The sequence below is a fragment of the Triticum aestivum genome, chromosome 2D (assembly GCF_018294505.1).
Source record: "Triticum aestivum cultivar Chinese Spring chromosome 2D, IWGSC CS RefSeq v2.1, whole genome shotgun sequence".
In the NCBI taxonomy this organism is placed as follows: Eukaryota; Viridiplantae; Streptophyta; class Magnoliopsida; order Poales; family Poaceae; genus Triticum; species Triticum aestivum.
The window spans coordinates 297,083,504-297,097,411 of record NC_057799.1 but is presented as its reverse complement, the minus strand read 5'-3'; the positions used below and the strand labels follow the sequence as shown (position 1 = coordinate 297,097,411).

The 13,908-nt window shown below is 47.3% G+C and overlaps 1 protein-coding gene across 1 annotated transcript; it reads right to left on the bottom strand.

The window, feature by feature from the left end:
* Window positions 1-5,124: 5,124 nt before the first annotated feature.
* LOC123052816 (small RNA 2'-O-methyltransferase) lies at window positions 5,125-10,550 on the bottom strand. The gene is made up of 9 exons (XM_044476160.1): window positions 10,033-10,550; window positions 9,366-9,458; window positions 8,283-8,740; window positions 7,939-8,187; window positions 6,745-7,682; window positions 6,498-6,649; window positions 6,309-6,425; window positions 6,080-6,208; window positions 5,125-5,766 (listed from the first exon to the last, which is right to left on the bottom strand). The coding sequence occupies exons 1-9, from the start codon at window positions 10,285-10,287 to the stop codon at window positions 5,329-5,331; spliced, it is 2,829 nt and encodes a 942-aa protein (XP_044332095.1). The 5' UTR covers window positions 10,288-10,550; the 3' UTR covers window positions 5,125-5,328.
* Window positions 10,551-13,908: the final 3,358 nt, after the last annotated feature.

Sequence of the window (13,908 nt, the reverse complement as noted above, 5' to 3'; positions counted from 1 at the left end):
TTTTGTAGGGCTTCTTCCGCTGGCCGGACTTGGAGCCGCTGAATCTGGCGTTAACTGTAGTGTCATCGGTATTATCGCCATTGCTTCGGCGTTTGTGTCTATTGCGTCGGAGCTTGCTGGTGCTGTTCTTGGCCTCGGAGGGGCCTGCCTCGTTGGCTGTGTTTTTTCTACGAGCCAGCCAGCTGTCCTCACCCGCGCAAAAGCGGGTCATAAGCGTCGTGAGGGCTGCCATGGATTTCGGCTTTTCTTGGCCGAGGTGGCGGGCGAGCCATTCGTCGCGGATGATGTGTTTGAAGACCGCTAGGGCTTCGGCATCCGGACAGTCAACGATCTGGTTCTTTTTGGTTAGGAACCTAGTCCAGAATTTTCTGGCTGATTCTCCAGGTTGTTGAACTATATGACTTAAGTCATCGGCGTCTGGTGGCCGGACATAAGTACCTTGGAAGTTGTCAAGAAAAGCTTCTTCCAAGTCCTCCCAGCTGCCGATAGAATTTTCAGGCAGGCTATTTAACCAGTGTCTAGCTGGCCCTTTTAGTTTTAGTGGGAGGTATTTGATGGCGTGGAGGTCGTCTCCTCGGGCCATGTGAATGTGTAGAATAAAATCCTCGATCCATACTGCGGGATCGGTTGTTCCGTCGTATGCTTCGATATTGACAGGCTTGAACCCCTCGGGGAATTCGTGATCCAATACTTCATCTGTGAAGCAGAGGGGGTGTGCGGCGCCTCTTTATCGGGTCGCGTCACGGCGCACCTCCGATGAAGTCCGTCTGTGGTTATCGGCCCGGGCGTGACTAGGTTTGTCACGTCCGAATAGGTAGCCGTCATCCCGAGTCGGGAAGCGTCCTCGCGATCCGTAGATTGATCTGGTGTGTCCTGCTCTATTGTCCAGGTCCTGCCGAAGGTCGTATGTATGGTCCCGAGCTGTTCTGTCCCTGTTTTTGCGAGGCGGTGGGGCAGGCTGTTGTTCGGCCCGAGTTGTCGTTTTATCCCGACTGCGGGGTGGTCGGTCCGCCGCACTATCCCGACCACGTGGTGGTCGTTTCGCATTATGCGAGGGAGGTATGGGATCTGGTGCCTCCTCATCGAACTGAGGTAGCAGTCTGCGCTTTGGGTAACTCTTGGCTGGGCGCTTGGGGCCGTATTCTTCGGCTGCAAGGACATCGGTCCATCTGTCAATGAGGTCTTGATCGGCTTGGAGCTGCTGCTGCTTTTTCTTCAGGCTTCTTGCAGTAGCTATTAGCTGGCGCTTGAAGCGCTCCTGCTCGAGGGGTGCCTCAGGCACGATCAAATCCTCGCTGCCGAGGCTCTCCTCATCCTCGGAGACTGGACGATAACTATCGTCATCCGGGTCATTGGGCATGGCCTGTTTATCAGGGTTAACTTGCCCGTTGTCTTGTTCCTCCTGTTCGGATGTAGCTCCAACAGGGTCTTCATTGTTTTCGGCATCGCCCGGAGTACTATTTTCTCCGGTTCCAGTGTTGCCATCTGTTGAGCGACGAGGCTTAGAACGGCGTTTAGGGCGCCGGCGCTTGGACTGTGTCTCAGAAGGTTTATTCGCAACTGGATCTTCTTTGTCATCGTCGCTAGTTTTTTAGGTGTGTCAACCATGTACACATCGTACGAAGAGGTGGCCGTCCAACGTCCAGTGAATGGCGGGTCTTGGCCTTGCTCCTTGTCGGCATCGTCGTCCATACCGTTGATGTCTTCGGAGCCATAATCAAGCACGTCGGTTAAGTCATCGACAGTGGCTATGAAGTGGGTGGCGGGTGGGAAGCAAAATTCCCCATCATCAGCCTCTAGCTCGAACCGAACATAGTTCGGCTGTGAGTCCTTCTCCAAGGACAAATTCTTTAAAGAGTTTAGCACATCACCCAAAGGTGAGTGCTGGAAGATGTCTACGGCGCTGAATTCGAAAATCGATAACCGCTCCAGCTCGGTGTCCGCAGGCGTACATGGTCCGAAACTTATAGCCGGAGACGAGTCCGGAATTCCGTTGACGCAAGTATTGCAGGGTGTCGAGTCTGTGTGCGGCTTCAACGCTTCGGACTCTGTGGCCTCGGATGGCACGATCTGCTCCGGTTCTAAGGCCGTTGCAGCAACAGGAACCATCTCCTGGATGTGATCCGATGACAGATTTAAGTCATGTTCATCGGAGCGAGGGGGAGCGATCGTCGCGGTCTCGGATCCGTCGAAGATCAGGTCTCCGCGGACGTCCGCGACGTAGTTCAAGCTTCCGAATTTGACCTGGTGGCCAGGGGCGTAGCTATCGATCTGCTCCAGATGGCCAAGCGAGTTGGCCCGCAGTACGAAGCCGCCGAACACGAAGATCTGTCCGGGAAGGAAGGTTTCTCCTTGGACGGCGTCACTATCGACGATTGAAGGGGCCATCGAACCTTTCGTCGACGGCACAGTGGAACTCTCAATGAAAGCACCAATGTCGGTGTCAAAACCGGCGGATCTCAGGTAGGGGGTCCCGAACTGTGCGTCTAGGATCGATGGTTACAGGAGACGGGGGACACGATGTTTACCCAGGTTCGGGCCCTCTCTATGGAGGTAATACCCTACTTCCTGCTTGATTGATCTTGATGAATATGAGTATTACAAGAGTTGATCTACCACGAGATCATGATGGCTAAACCCTAGAAGTCTAGCCTGTATGACTATGGTAATGAGTATATCCTTTCCGGACTACACCCTCAGGTTTATATAGACACCGGGGGAATCTAGGGTTACATAGAGTCGGTTACATAGGAAGGAATCTTCATAGTTGATCGCCAAGCTTGCCTTCCACGCCAAGGAGAGTTCAATCCGGACACGGGTAGAGTCTTCGGCCTTCATGTCTTCACAGCCCATCAGTCCGTCCCATGGATAACAGGCCGGACGCCCAAGGACCCCTTAGTCCAGGACTCCCTCATCGCCCTCGCTTGTAGTCATTCGCCTTGGTGTTGGCGCCGAAAGCTTCTTCTTGGTGGTGCTCGTCTTGCAGTCTTCCTTTGTGTTCATAAAAAAACACAAGAAGAACTCTCAAATAGACAAGATCCAATCACACATACGCTAAATCCACATACACATAAGGAGATACAAAGATTCAAAGTCAACACAAGAGGGTACAAAGGGTAGCTAGTTCATCCCAATCCTTGAAGGAGAGAGGTCTTGAATTCTAGAAGGATCTTCCCATGAAAGGGGCCTTGAATCTACTTGGGGTATCTTCTCACATTGAGGTCTTGAACTCCATGGGAGTGGTAAGTGGATGAGCAAAGCTCTATCTTAAATGAGCTCTAAACTTTGCTAACCCTAACTCGAGGTGGGAGAAGAGTATATTAGTCTGGTGGGAGAGAGGGGTACATGGGCCTCGGCCCGAGTCTCTGCGCGCAAGCAGGTACCGGACGTCTGGTGGGTTCCGGTCGTCCGGTGGCTCGCGGGTGTCCGGACGTCTGGAAGTCGTCAGATTTCTGACGTTTCTTCGCTAGACATGTGGCACCGGATATTCGGACAGGGTCGGTCGTCCGGTGCCTGTCCGAATATCCGGTGGCTGACGAGTGTCGGAGGCCGGTGTTCGCCGGTCGTCTGGGCGCTGTAGTGTGCCACGGCTGTGGTTCTTCTGGCTCGCGGGTCTACATCGTGTCGGACGCCCGGTGCCTGTAGCACGCTGACACTTCTCTTGCTCCTCGTGTTCCGCCTTCTTGTCCAATGCTCCTAGTTGTTCCATGGTTTTTCTCTTGGTTCCTGATCATGCATAGCACATACATTTGAGGTAGTAGCCATGTCTCACATGCGGAAAGTGAAGGTCCAGAGAGGAGCGAGTTAACCTTGGATTCGATTGCTCTTGCACGAGCTCTTGTCATCGGTCCACTCGTGCCTCGGATGACGATGACATGTCGATGGGGATGGCCGTAGGATGCTTCACGTCACATGTGTTATAGAGAAATCACCTGGAGGGGAGAACACTAAATGGAAATGTAACTAATGTGATCATGTTGCTTTGAGTAGTTAATCTAGAGATTCTACTGATTTGCTGAAGGAGGCAGGGAGCCATGGAATCCACGCATGTACAAAGGTGAGAATTGATATTCTGAATTCAACTCTATACTTTATGTTTTGTAAGTTAGGAGGAGAGGGATTGTGTGCATCGATAATTTCCATTGATCGTGCACTAGGCACATATATAGATACAAGGGGGTGCGTCTAGTGTCTTGTCTCCCAAAATACAACAAGTTACCGAGGGGAGAGAGACATGACAGGTGCAATATATAAAACCCAAACCTATATACGTTTTTTTTTTGCGAGAAGACCTATATACATATATGCAAAGAGTGCATGTTCAACATGTTGATTGAATTAAAAAATAGTAAAACGTATCCCCGTATTGACACTTTTTCAAAATGGCGAATTTACATATACGTATCGCCCTATGCCGATACTCGTATCGGTGGGATTTATGTGTTCGCGTTACTGAGCGACAAGCCACGGTGTTGCGACCACGAGTGGTGCTGTTGCGATGACAAATCATGGGCAACGTAACAATTGACGGAGGAGCACCGTCGAAAATGCCAAAGAAGCAAGCGCGGAGCTCTGCTGAGAGCGGCAAGCCGATGTTGCGACTGCGGATGGAGCTAGGTTCAGAACATCGTGAGACAGTTCGGTCCATATCCGATGTGGGTGTTAGAGCATTGAGAGAACCTTTCGCTAGTACGAGAGGACCGGGAAGGACGCACATCTGGTGTACCAGTTATCGTGCCAAAGAAGCAAGCGCGGAGCTCTGCTAAGAACGGCAAGCCGATGTTGCGACTGCGGATGGAGCTAGGTTCAGAACGTCTCACGGTCTATATCCGGTGTGGGCGTTAGAGCATTGAGAGGACCTTTCCCTAGTATGAGAGGACCGGGAAGGACGCACCTCTGATGTACCAGTTATCGTGTGCTGCGACAGGCGACATAACAGCTGGAGGATTAAATTTTTTTCGCAGCATGGTGTGTGGCGAGAGACGAGCGGGACCTACGATCCTGAGCATACACGCAGCTGCCATTGACGGCTGGGGAGACCGATCGATCAACCGACGCCAAGCGTCCTCCGTTTGCTCGAGGCACCATGTCTACTCTTTCTTCATCATGCAAAAGCACGCTGCGAAAAAAAAAAGTCCAATAGTCATTTTGCCCAGTACAGAATATTCAGTTTTCTACAGGGATTAGAGCCATCGCAAGGGATGGTTCGGAGCAGCTACTGCAACTATTTAGTTCAACGCGGTAGATATCCAGCAACACACTCTGTGGAGTATCGAACTGACAAGTTAGTAAGGACGGTGAGTCAGGTAATATTACCACCGCCCAAACTCAGTGAGACGGTATAGATGCGTTAGGCCATTCCCAGAGAACTTCATAAGGTTGGTGCGAATCATCCTCGTTCAGGGAAGATTCACCTTGATTTCTCGCCATTCTTCTGAAAACAGCAATCTGGGAAGCATAGCCAGGTTCGTCGCTCGAGCCGCCAACGCCACTGAACTCCACACTGTAGTTGTGGCTTGCAGCGAGGCGAGTAGCCCAGCGCTGGAACTGGGACCTCGTCCATTCGAACTTGTGGTCATGGTTGCGGAACTTGCAAGGTCCAGCGTCTTGTTCCTGCTCCTCTTCCTTGTTTGGCAAAGCTGACCTCTGGAGGATAGGATTGTATTCGTAGTTGGGTGTGGAAACAATGAGCACCGCCGGACAGAATGAACTCAATACAACGTTGCCAAATAAACTTGCTTGGTCCTCCTCCACATGCTCAATCACCTGCAGTTTACTTCGGTTAGTCTAAAAAAGTCCCTAAACAAAACCAACATACAAGATATGTAGAAGCATTTCCGGGTACATTTTATGTAGCATGGGTACTGATTACAAACGTCTTTCAGGTATGTTGTCTTACACATAAAGGAACTAACTCCCGCGTTCACTCCTACAGTAATTTTACATCAAATCCACATCAGGAACTAACAACCCATATGCCCAGATCAATTCTAGAACAAAACCAAGCATAACATTTTATATAACAAAACCAAACAAGAAGATAGAAGATACAAACAGTTCAAAAGGAGTACTCAGCTACCTCAAGACAGGTGCCAATATCAAACCCGTATAAGCGAGAATCAAAATCTGTTACTGATCCATGATAGAGCACAGCTGTTGGAACACTAGTTTGTAACAAGAGTTTCTTGCTAAGCTTCTGATGAAGGCTCTGCAATGTCAGATAGAGGTGAAACAAATCCAAATATAAATCATTGAAAAGGAAAAAAATGGTTCAAAGAGTAAACAATTATTAGAACATGACTTTGAACCTTTGCCGCTCTCGTAAGACCCTTTCGAGAAATATCAACACCAACAATTTTTTCAAGGGTTGTTGGATGCTCTAACAGTGAGTCAAGAAGGCTACCAGATCCACAACCAAAATCAACCTGAAAAATTCAGCTTTAACAGTGACAAGCCAATACTTGTAAATAAGGAACTAGGATGAAAGTAACATTCACCAATGTTGTAGCATGCAGCTGGTTGATGTGCCGAACAGCAAATTCAACCCTCTGTTTAGATAAAGGGGGATTGAACAAGGCCTTCTCCATTCTATCTTCTAAAGGTTCAGTTACTTGCAACACCTTTACGGAGAACTCCAAGACGCAGCTGTCTGCAAAGATGTTCAAAATGTAGAAAGGATGTTGAAGCCCGATTCCAACAATCGTAGATAACTGTCAGATTGAGCTATTGATATAGGTAGCTCACCTCTACATATCTTGGAAAGGTCCAACGACAACTCACAAGCTGCAGCCAGGCTCAAATCCCTATCAGACAGTTGATCTACAAAGCATGCACTTTGATTAACTGAGAGTTGGGTTGCACATGATTCAAGCTGATTCCTAACAGCTCCAGCCCCTATCTCAAACTCAAACTCATTATTGACTTCTAGGAGATATCTCTTTCTGCTGTCCTTCATAAACAGGTGAACACTGTAGCTTATGCAAGCCAACGATCCATGGGATGGAAAAACACCAGAATCTTGACCATCAATGTCTGTTAAAAATGCACTGCTTTCAAGCTGCTGATATGATGTATCCATAGAGAAATATCCAACTGCGCTGCATGTTCTTGAATCACCACCACTTGTCTTGCCATAGACAGATAAGCACATTGCAAATTCTTGTAAAAATATATTCGGATATATCGTGAAGCCATCAGTGCTCTTAGGAAGATATAGCTTCTCCACAGGCGTGTTCAGCTGCTTAAAATAACGATTGAACCAAATCAAGACCTTCAACGCAGAATTCTGAATAGCATCAGTTTCCTTGCTCCAGCTATAATCTGTAGAATACTCTAGTAAAAGGTCCCTCTTCTTTGAATATATTTTGACAGAGCACTTGAACATGTCTGGGTTTTCCTTGGCAATCCTTCCATCATTTGCGCACTGATTTCCTGCGGTTGCTTTTGCTGACCCCATCTCTTCAGAGCCCACAGCTGATCCTAGGACATTACAGGATGCACTTACCCTATTGGCAGCAAAATAGGGTTCTGATAGCCTCTGGAGGCGACAGAAAGAACAAAGGAGATCTCGTGGAGAGGGGCCTTTCCAACTGGTACGAGCATAAACACACGGAAGCTCTGCCACAAGAATTGAGTCCTTGGAGATCTTGTAAATTCCATCAGGTAATTTTCTCAGAAGAATCCTGAGGATCCAAAAGCATGTTACATAAACAAAATATAAAATAGGGCGAGAAAGGGTAATTCCTAAAAGATAGAGAAAAGCAGTCTCAAAAATGAAGATAAGTAGAACACAATGGAGAGAAACTGATGAATGACCAGCATCTACAGCTAGATTACGATTCCCTATAGATTGTTAGCTGGTGTATCACTTGTTCACAACAGATTGCAGTCTTGCTGCAAACATATAGCATACAAGTGAAACCGTCAACAAGCTTGTACCTGTAATAGGTACATAGATTGACATGATCAGTTTGAAGTTCTGTATCTCTCCTTGTGTATCCCACATTTGCCAAAACTGCATCTCCATAAATTGTTTGGCCAGAAATGTAGGAAGCTCGCTTATTTATTATGCAGTTCATATTGCGATTTTCACGATCATCCACCAATTGTTTTGATAAATCAGAAACAAATTGTACATCCGGAGCTGGGAAATAAAACCTCATCTCAGAAGATGCTTTGTCAACTGTTCTGCAGTAAGAAAAATGCTTTAAACTGTCAGCACAACCAATTTGCTGTGAAGGTTAAGAAGTCAAGACTTCACCAATCACTGACTCTGTACTGACCTTGAGACAAGGACATGAGATGGGTCAGTTGCAGAGAGCTTCAATGCTATATCACCCATGTAATGTTCATTCTCTGATATATTAAGGCTTACCATCTTAGGTCCATCCTCCATCGCACAAGGAATAAGAACTGCTTCTACTCTTATGGGATCTGAAATACCAGACCAGCACTGAAGTGCCAAATCAACAGCCTCAGGGGAATAGGGCCTTTGACTCTGAATCCAGAAGTTTCTGTTACTAACAGATACACCAGGAGATTGTTTGGCAGCATTATAGATCATCGAAAGAACCAAGAGAGGATCAAATTCTGCCTTAGGGTCAATAATTTTACACAACGTATGGACCTTAACATCACAAGCAATAATAGCTGAAATAGGTATCTTTCCAAGGAAGTCCCCAGTTCTTCTGAGTGTCACACTCAAGTGCCCAACAAGAGGATGAGATGATGTGGGGAAGTTCTGAAATGAAGCATAGAAGTATAGCCTTGTTAGAATAGGTATTGAATAATCGGAACTCAGAAGGATATCGAAGACAAATAAATGTGTGCTTCAATTAGCATAGATAGTTCATAGGGAAAATGATTGAGCCTTCAAGACCTATATTTAGACAAATCATATAGAAACATGTGCTCGGACATGATAGAGAATTGTCAGAGTGTAAAAACATGAACACAAAAGTGCCTAAAGAAAAAATTGGCAGTATGTTCTATCAGTCTGTCGTTTACGACAGATAACCATAAACAAGATATATCGCTTCAATAAAGGTCCTCATTATCAAACTCTTATAAAAATATTAACAATAGTTATTAATTATGCACTACAAAAACAAGCTAGCCATCAAATGCAAGGATCCCAGTGCCAGGAGAGGAGAACATAGAGTTCCCCTGAAATGGGCAACACCATGAAAATACCAATCTACTCCCTCTGTAAAGAAATATAAGAGCGTTTAGATCACTACAGTGATCTAAACGCTCTTATATTTCTTTACAGAGGGAGTACCTTTTCTTCCTATGAACTTACATTTGTACATAACTTAAATCTTAAATTTGAAGAAACAATACCAAGATCAGGCAAAAATACAGACCTCATCTGTAAAAAAGTAAGATATCCGACTAATAAGTTCCTCCCAAGCTTCTTCGGGTGTATTAGGGATATTTGATGTGGGCTGAATACCAAGCTACAATAGAAAAAACAAATGGTTATCATAACTTGTCCATAGCATGAAGAACATTGCACATCATGGAACTATGTTATACATGCCAAATAGCTAGCTACCTAACCTATCGCACAAAGGAACTAGGTAATTGCACACCTTGTTACTGAAGTTCCTGATCATTGTTTATGAGAATTGTCAGTAGAAAGGGCGACGAAAGATGGGCTACAGTACACAACTCATTCACCAAGGATGGATTCTCCAAACTGGGTTACTGACCTCAGAAGACAAATGTTCGTATCTAAGATACAAGATAACATTGCTGCCTAGACATAATGGGGCACTGCATGCCAGAAAGAAACAACTGAATCTAGAGAATTGCAACTAGTCCTTGTCCCCCTTTTCAGGTAAGACTGCAGGAGGGAGAGACGCAGTACCTGGATCATACACTACAGATTGTTTATATATATACAGTATAGAATCACAGCTTAATAATGTTACAAACACACCCTAAAGCCCCAGCGATAGAAAACATGGCAACCTACATGCATAGGGAGGAAGCAGAATCCCACGCCGCCACCAGCCCTAACCGGTTTACCTTTTCGATGGCGATCTGCGCGGCGGCCTGCTCAGCGTCCTTCTTCCTGACGAAGGTCCCCGGGGTGGAGACGCTGAGCACCCCGGGGATGTCGAGCTGGCAGCGGTAGACGCACCTGGTGCTCTGCGGCAGCGCGAGGCCGGGGCAGACGCCGTCAACGGCCTCCCGCACCTCATCCACCCTGTAGACGGCCTTGGCGCCGTACCGCTGGTGGATCACCGCCTTGGGCGTCGGCGTCGCCGTCGCCGTCGGCATTGCGACTCGTCTCGGCTTCGATCGACCCCCGCCGCCTCACCGCCGCCACAGGCAGCCGCGCCCAAATCCTCCACAGGCAGAATCGATCGATGGATGAGAGCGGAAAAGAGTGAATTTGCGACCGAGGGGTGGGAATGGAATCGGAGGGGAAAGGACGGGTCACGAATTAGTGGAGGAGTTAAACCCCAACCGTGAAGAGGAGTCGAGGCCTCGAGGGGTTGGGTGAGAGGGGGCGCTTCCCTCTTCCGTGCGGTGGGGTTTATGGCAGAGAAGATCACTAGTACTAGTACTCCGTTCCGAGTGTGTTGAACACCTAAAAGAATTTGTAAATTCCAAAATATTAGTCGCATTTATAATTTATTTTGGTATAGCTAAGCTTTATTGATTATAGTCCACATGAAGTGGTATAAAAAATCATGAGAATGGATGAACCATAGATGTCGCCTCTCATCGAGAGTGTTTGAAAATGGTAGCTAACCTATCTGCACCAGTGTTTGATGCCCGACCTTCAAAAGTAAACTTACAATTAACTAAACTAGCTGGCTGCTTAATCTTGCCAATGATACAACCATAAGTGTTGCTAGTCTCTCTTTTAGTGTTGTTCACCACCTGCTTTGAGTCAGAGGCAATTATAAAATTTTGAATCATCAAGTCTTCTGCAAGAGTCAAAACTTCTCTGCATGCCATTGTCTCGAGTATAGCTACATCGATGATTCCCCGGACAACCAGAGAGGTGCTGCCTAAATATCGTCCAACATCATCTCAACACACTGCGGGTGCTGCTTCTCTCAACTCGGACTTTGCCACGCTTGTATCCACATGGATTTTTGCATAACCCCGGAGGGGTGCCCTAGGCCTCGTCGTTGTTCTTCTCATCTCAGTTGGCGCCCTTGTCTCCTTCTCTATTGTCATCTCCAATTATGATATGAATATTTTTAATGAACTCATGAGTGGCTGGAGGGTTTTAAAAAACCTCTTCGTGTATGACTTTCCTCCGTGCCAACCATATGGCCCATAAGGTGACTGAAGGCTTAACAAATGCCTCATGTGATAATGAATCAATCATCGTGAATAGCCACTGGTTGGCACTTGGTTCAGTTGTATCATGCTCCGTCAATGTAGCGCCCAAGATGCAGTTATATCCCGATCACGTGATGAATTCATGATTGGGGCAGAATCGCATTTCGAGCACATAGCAAGGTGGATATCATTATAACATACCATGTACTGAATAGATGAGCACACCAGATAAAGGCTTACACTCGCCAGAAGAACAACATCCACCCTGCTAATCCTCGGCCCCCGACCCGGAACCCATCCTATGATCGACGAAGAGGAAGAAGCAGGAGAAGAACTCCAGAAGCAAACATGCATCGCTCTCACATCAAAGCATCACTTTACCTGTACCTGCATCTGTTGTTGTAGTAATTTGTGAGCCACGGGGACTCAGCAATCTCATCACTATGGGTATCAAGACTAGCAAAGCTTAATGGGTATGTAATGGTTAAGTGGTGAGGTTGCAGCAAGCACTAAGCATTGCACGGTGGCTAACTTACGAGTACAAGAATAAGAAGAGTAAACTATGCAAAACGGACGTGAACAGAATGATCAAGGAGTGATCCTTAACTACTTACGAGTCAAACATAACCCCACTGTGTTCTCTTCCCGAATTCCCTTGAAAATAGATGGTCACAGTTACGTACATGGTTGGTGTATCTTATTTGAAGTTTAGTGTCAAGTTATCTACAACCGGATATTATAAATTTTCAAGTCGCCTCATAACCGCGGGCACGGCTTTCGAAAAGATTTAACCCTGCAGGGGTGCTTCAGGTAGTCCATTATAAATTACCACGCGCATCCGATGGAACATCCCCACACCATGATAACACGATGCTTACAATAAGGAATCTTGGTGGACAAGCCACAAGTCAAAGGTACAACTAAACCAACAAGACCTCCCGATGTGCCGGCACCCCAATAGGAGTCGCGCGTATCTCGTCTCAGGCCAAGACCGGATCAGCACCACGTACGGCAACCGGAGTGTAAGGGCATATTTCTCCCTAAGTGGTTTTGGTGACTGATGACAATGCATTTGCAGACTAATCGTGTGCATTGAGCATTTTAGATATCTCATGACTAGGCACTAGACGATTCGAAGCCCCTCGGAGCCTATCAAAGACGGCGGTTCTCTACGTTTCTTTTTGGTGGATTGAGTCGTAGGAAAGCCGTACTATTAAGAGGGGGTCCGCTTGGGAAAGCTATGGGTGGAATCAACACGTACACAACCCCATATGCACCCACAACTTTCTTTCCCTCCTCTGGAGCTTTTCCTTGTTTTCTGTGGTGTTTTCAGCATCTCGCCAGCGGTAGTACTGCTAGTGCCCACGGTAGTACCGCTTATGCGGTAGTACCGCTGGGTACTTCCATGGCGCTACCGCTTAGGGTGTCCCCGAGCGTGCAACGTTCTGTTGTCGGTATGCAACTCATGGTAGTAGGGCGGTAGTAGTGCGGTAGTACCGCTCCGGCGGTACTACAGCCCGTACTACCGTCTCCACTACCTCTTGCGGGGTTTCCTCTGTGCAAGGTTTTGTTCCCACTTTGCTCCAAGCGGTAGTAGAGCAGCACTAGGACGGTAGTACCGCTTCGCACAGTACTGCCAGGCACCCTCTACTACCGCTGCCTCCCCAGGACTAAAACCCTAGGCGGTAGTACCGCCGGGGTCAGCGGTAGTACCGCTCCGGCGGCACTACCGTAGATACACTCTGTGTATTTTTAGGCTTGTGCGGAGTAGTAACGCCTAAGTGGTAGTACCGCTCCTAGGAGCGGTAGTACCGCTTAGCTGCGGGCCTGGGTAGAAAACGGTTGGATTTTGGTTCCCCTATATAAAGGGGGCTCTTTTTCTTCCTAGGGTTGACCTCTTCCCCCCAGGCTCCATTGCCTTTCAAAAGCTCATTCTTGCCCGATCTCTCTCCCTAGCCAATCAAACTTGTTGATTTTCTAGGGATTGGTTGAGAAGGCCCCGATCTACACTTCCACCAAGAGAAATTTGATTCCCCCCACTAATCCCTTGCGCCATATTCCATTGTGGTGAAGCTTCGTGGTTTCGTTGGGAGCCTCCAATTCGGTTGTGGAGAGAGCCCCAACCTTGTTTGTAAAGGTTCGGTCGCCACCTTCAAGGGCACCAATAGTGGAATCACGGCTTCTCGCATTGTGTGAGGGCGTGAGGAGAATACGGTGTCCCTAGTGGCTTCTTGGGGAGCATTGTGCCTCCACACCGCTCCAACGGAGACGTACTTCCTCTCAAAGGGAAGGAACTTCGATAACACATCCTCGTCTCCACTGGTTCCACTCTTGGTTATCTCTTACCTTTACTTGTGCAAGCTTTTGTTGTGTTGTATCCCTTACTTGCTTGTGTGCTTGTTGTGGTTGCATCATATAGGTTGCTCACCTAGTAGCACATCTAGACAACATATTTTGTTGCTAAGTTTAATTTGGTTAAGAAAAGATAAAAATTGTTAGTTGCCTATTCACTCCCCCCTCTAGTCAACCATATCGATCCTTTCAATTGGTATCAGAGCCTCGTCTCTTTATTAAGGACTTTGTCATCCGAAGAGTATGGTT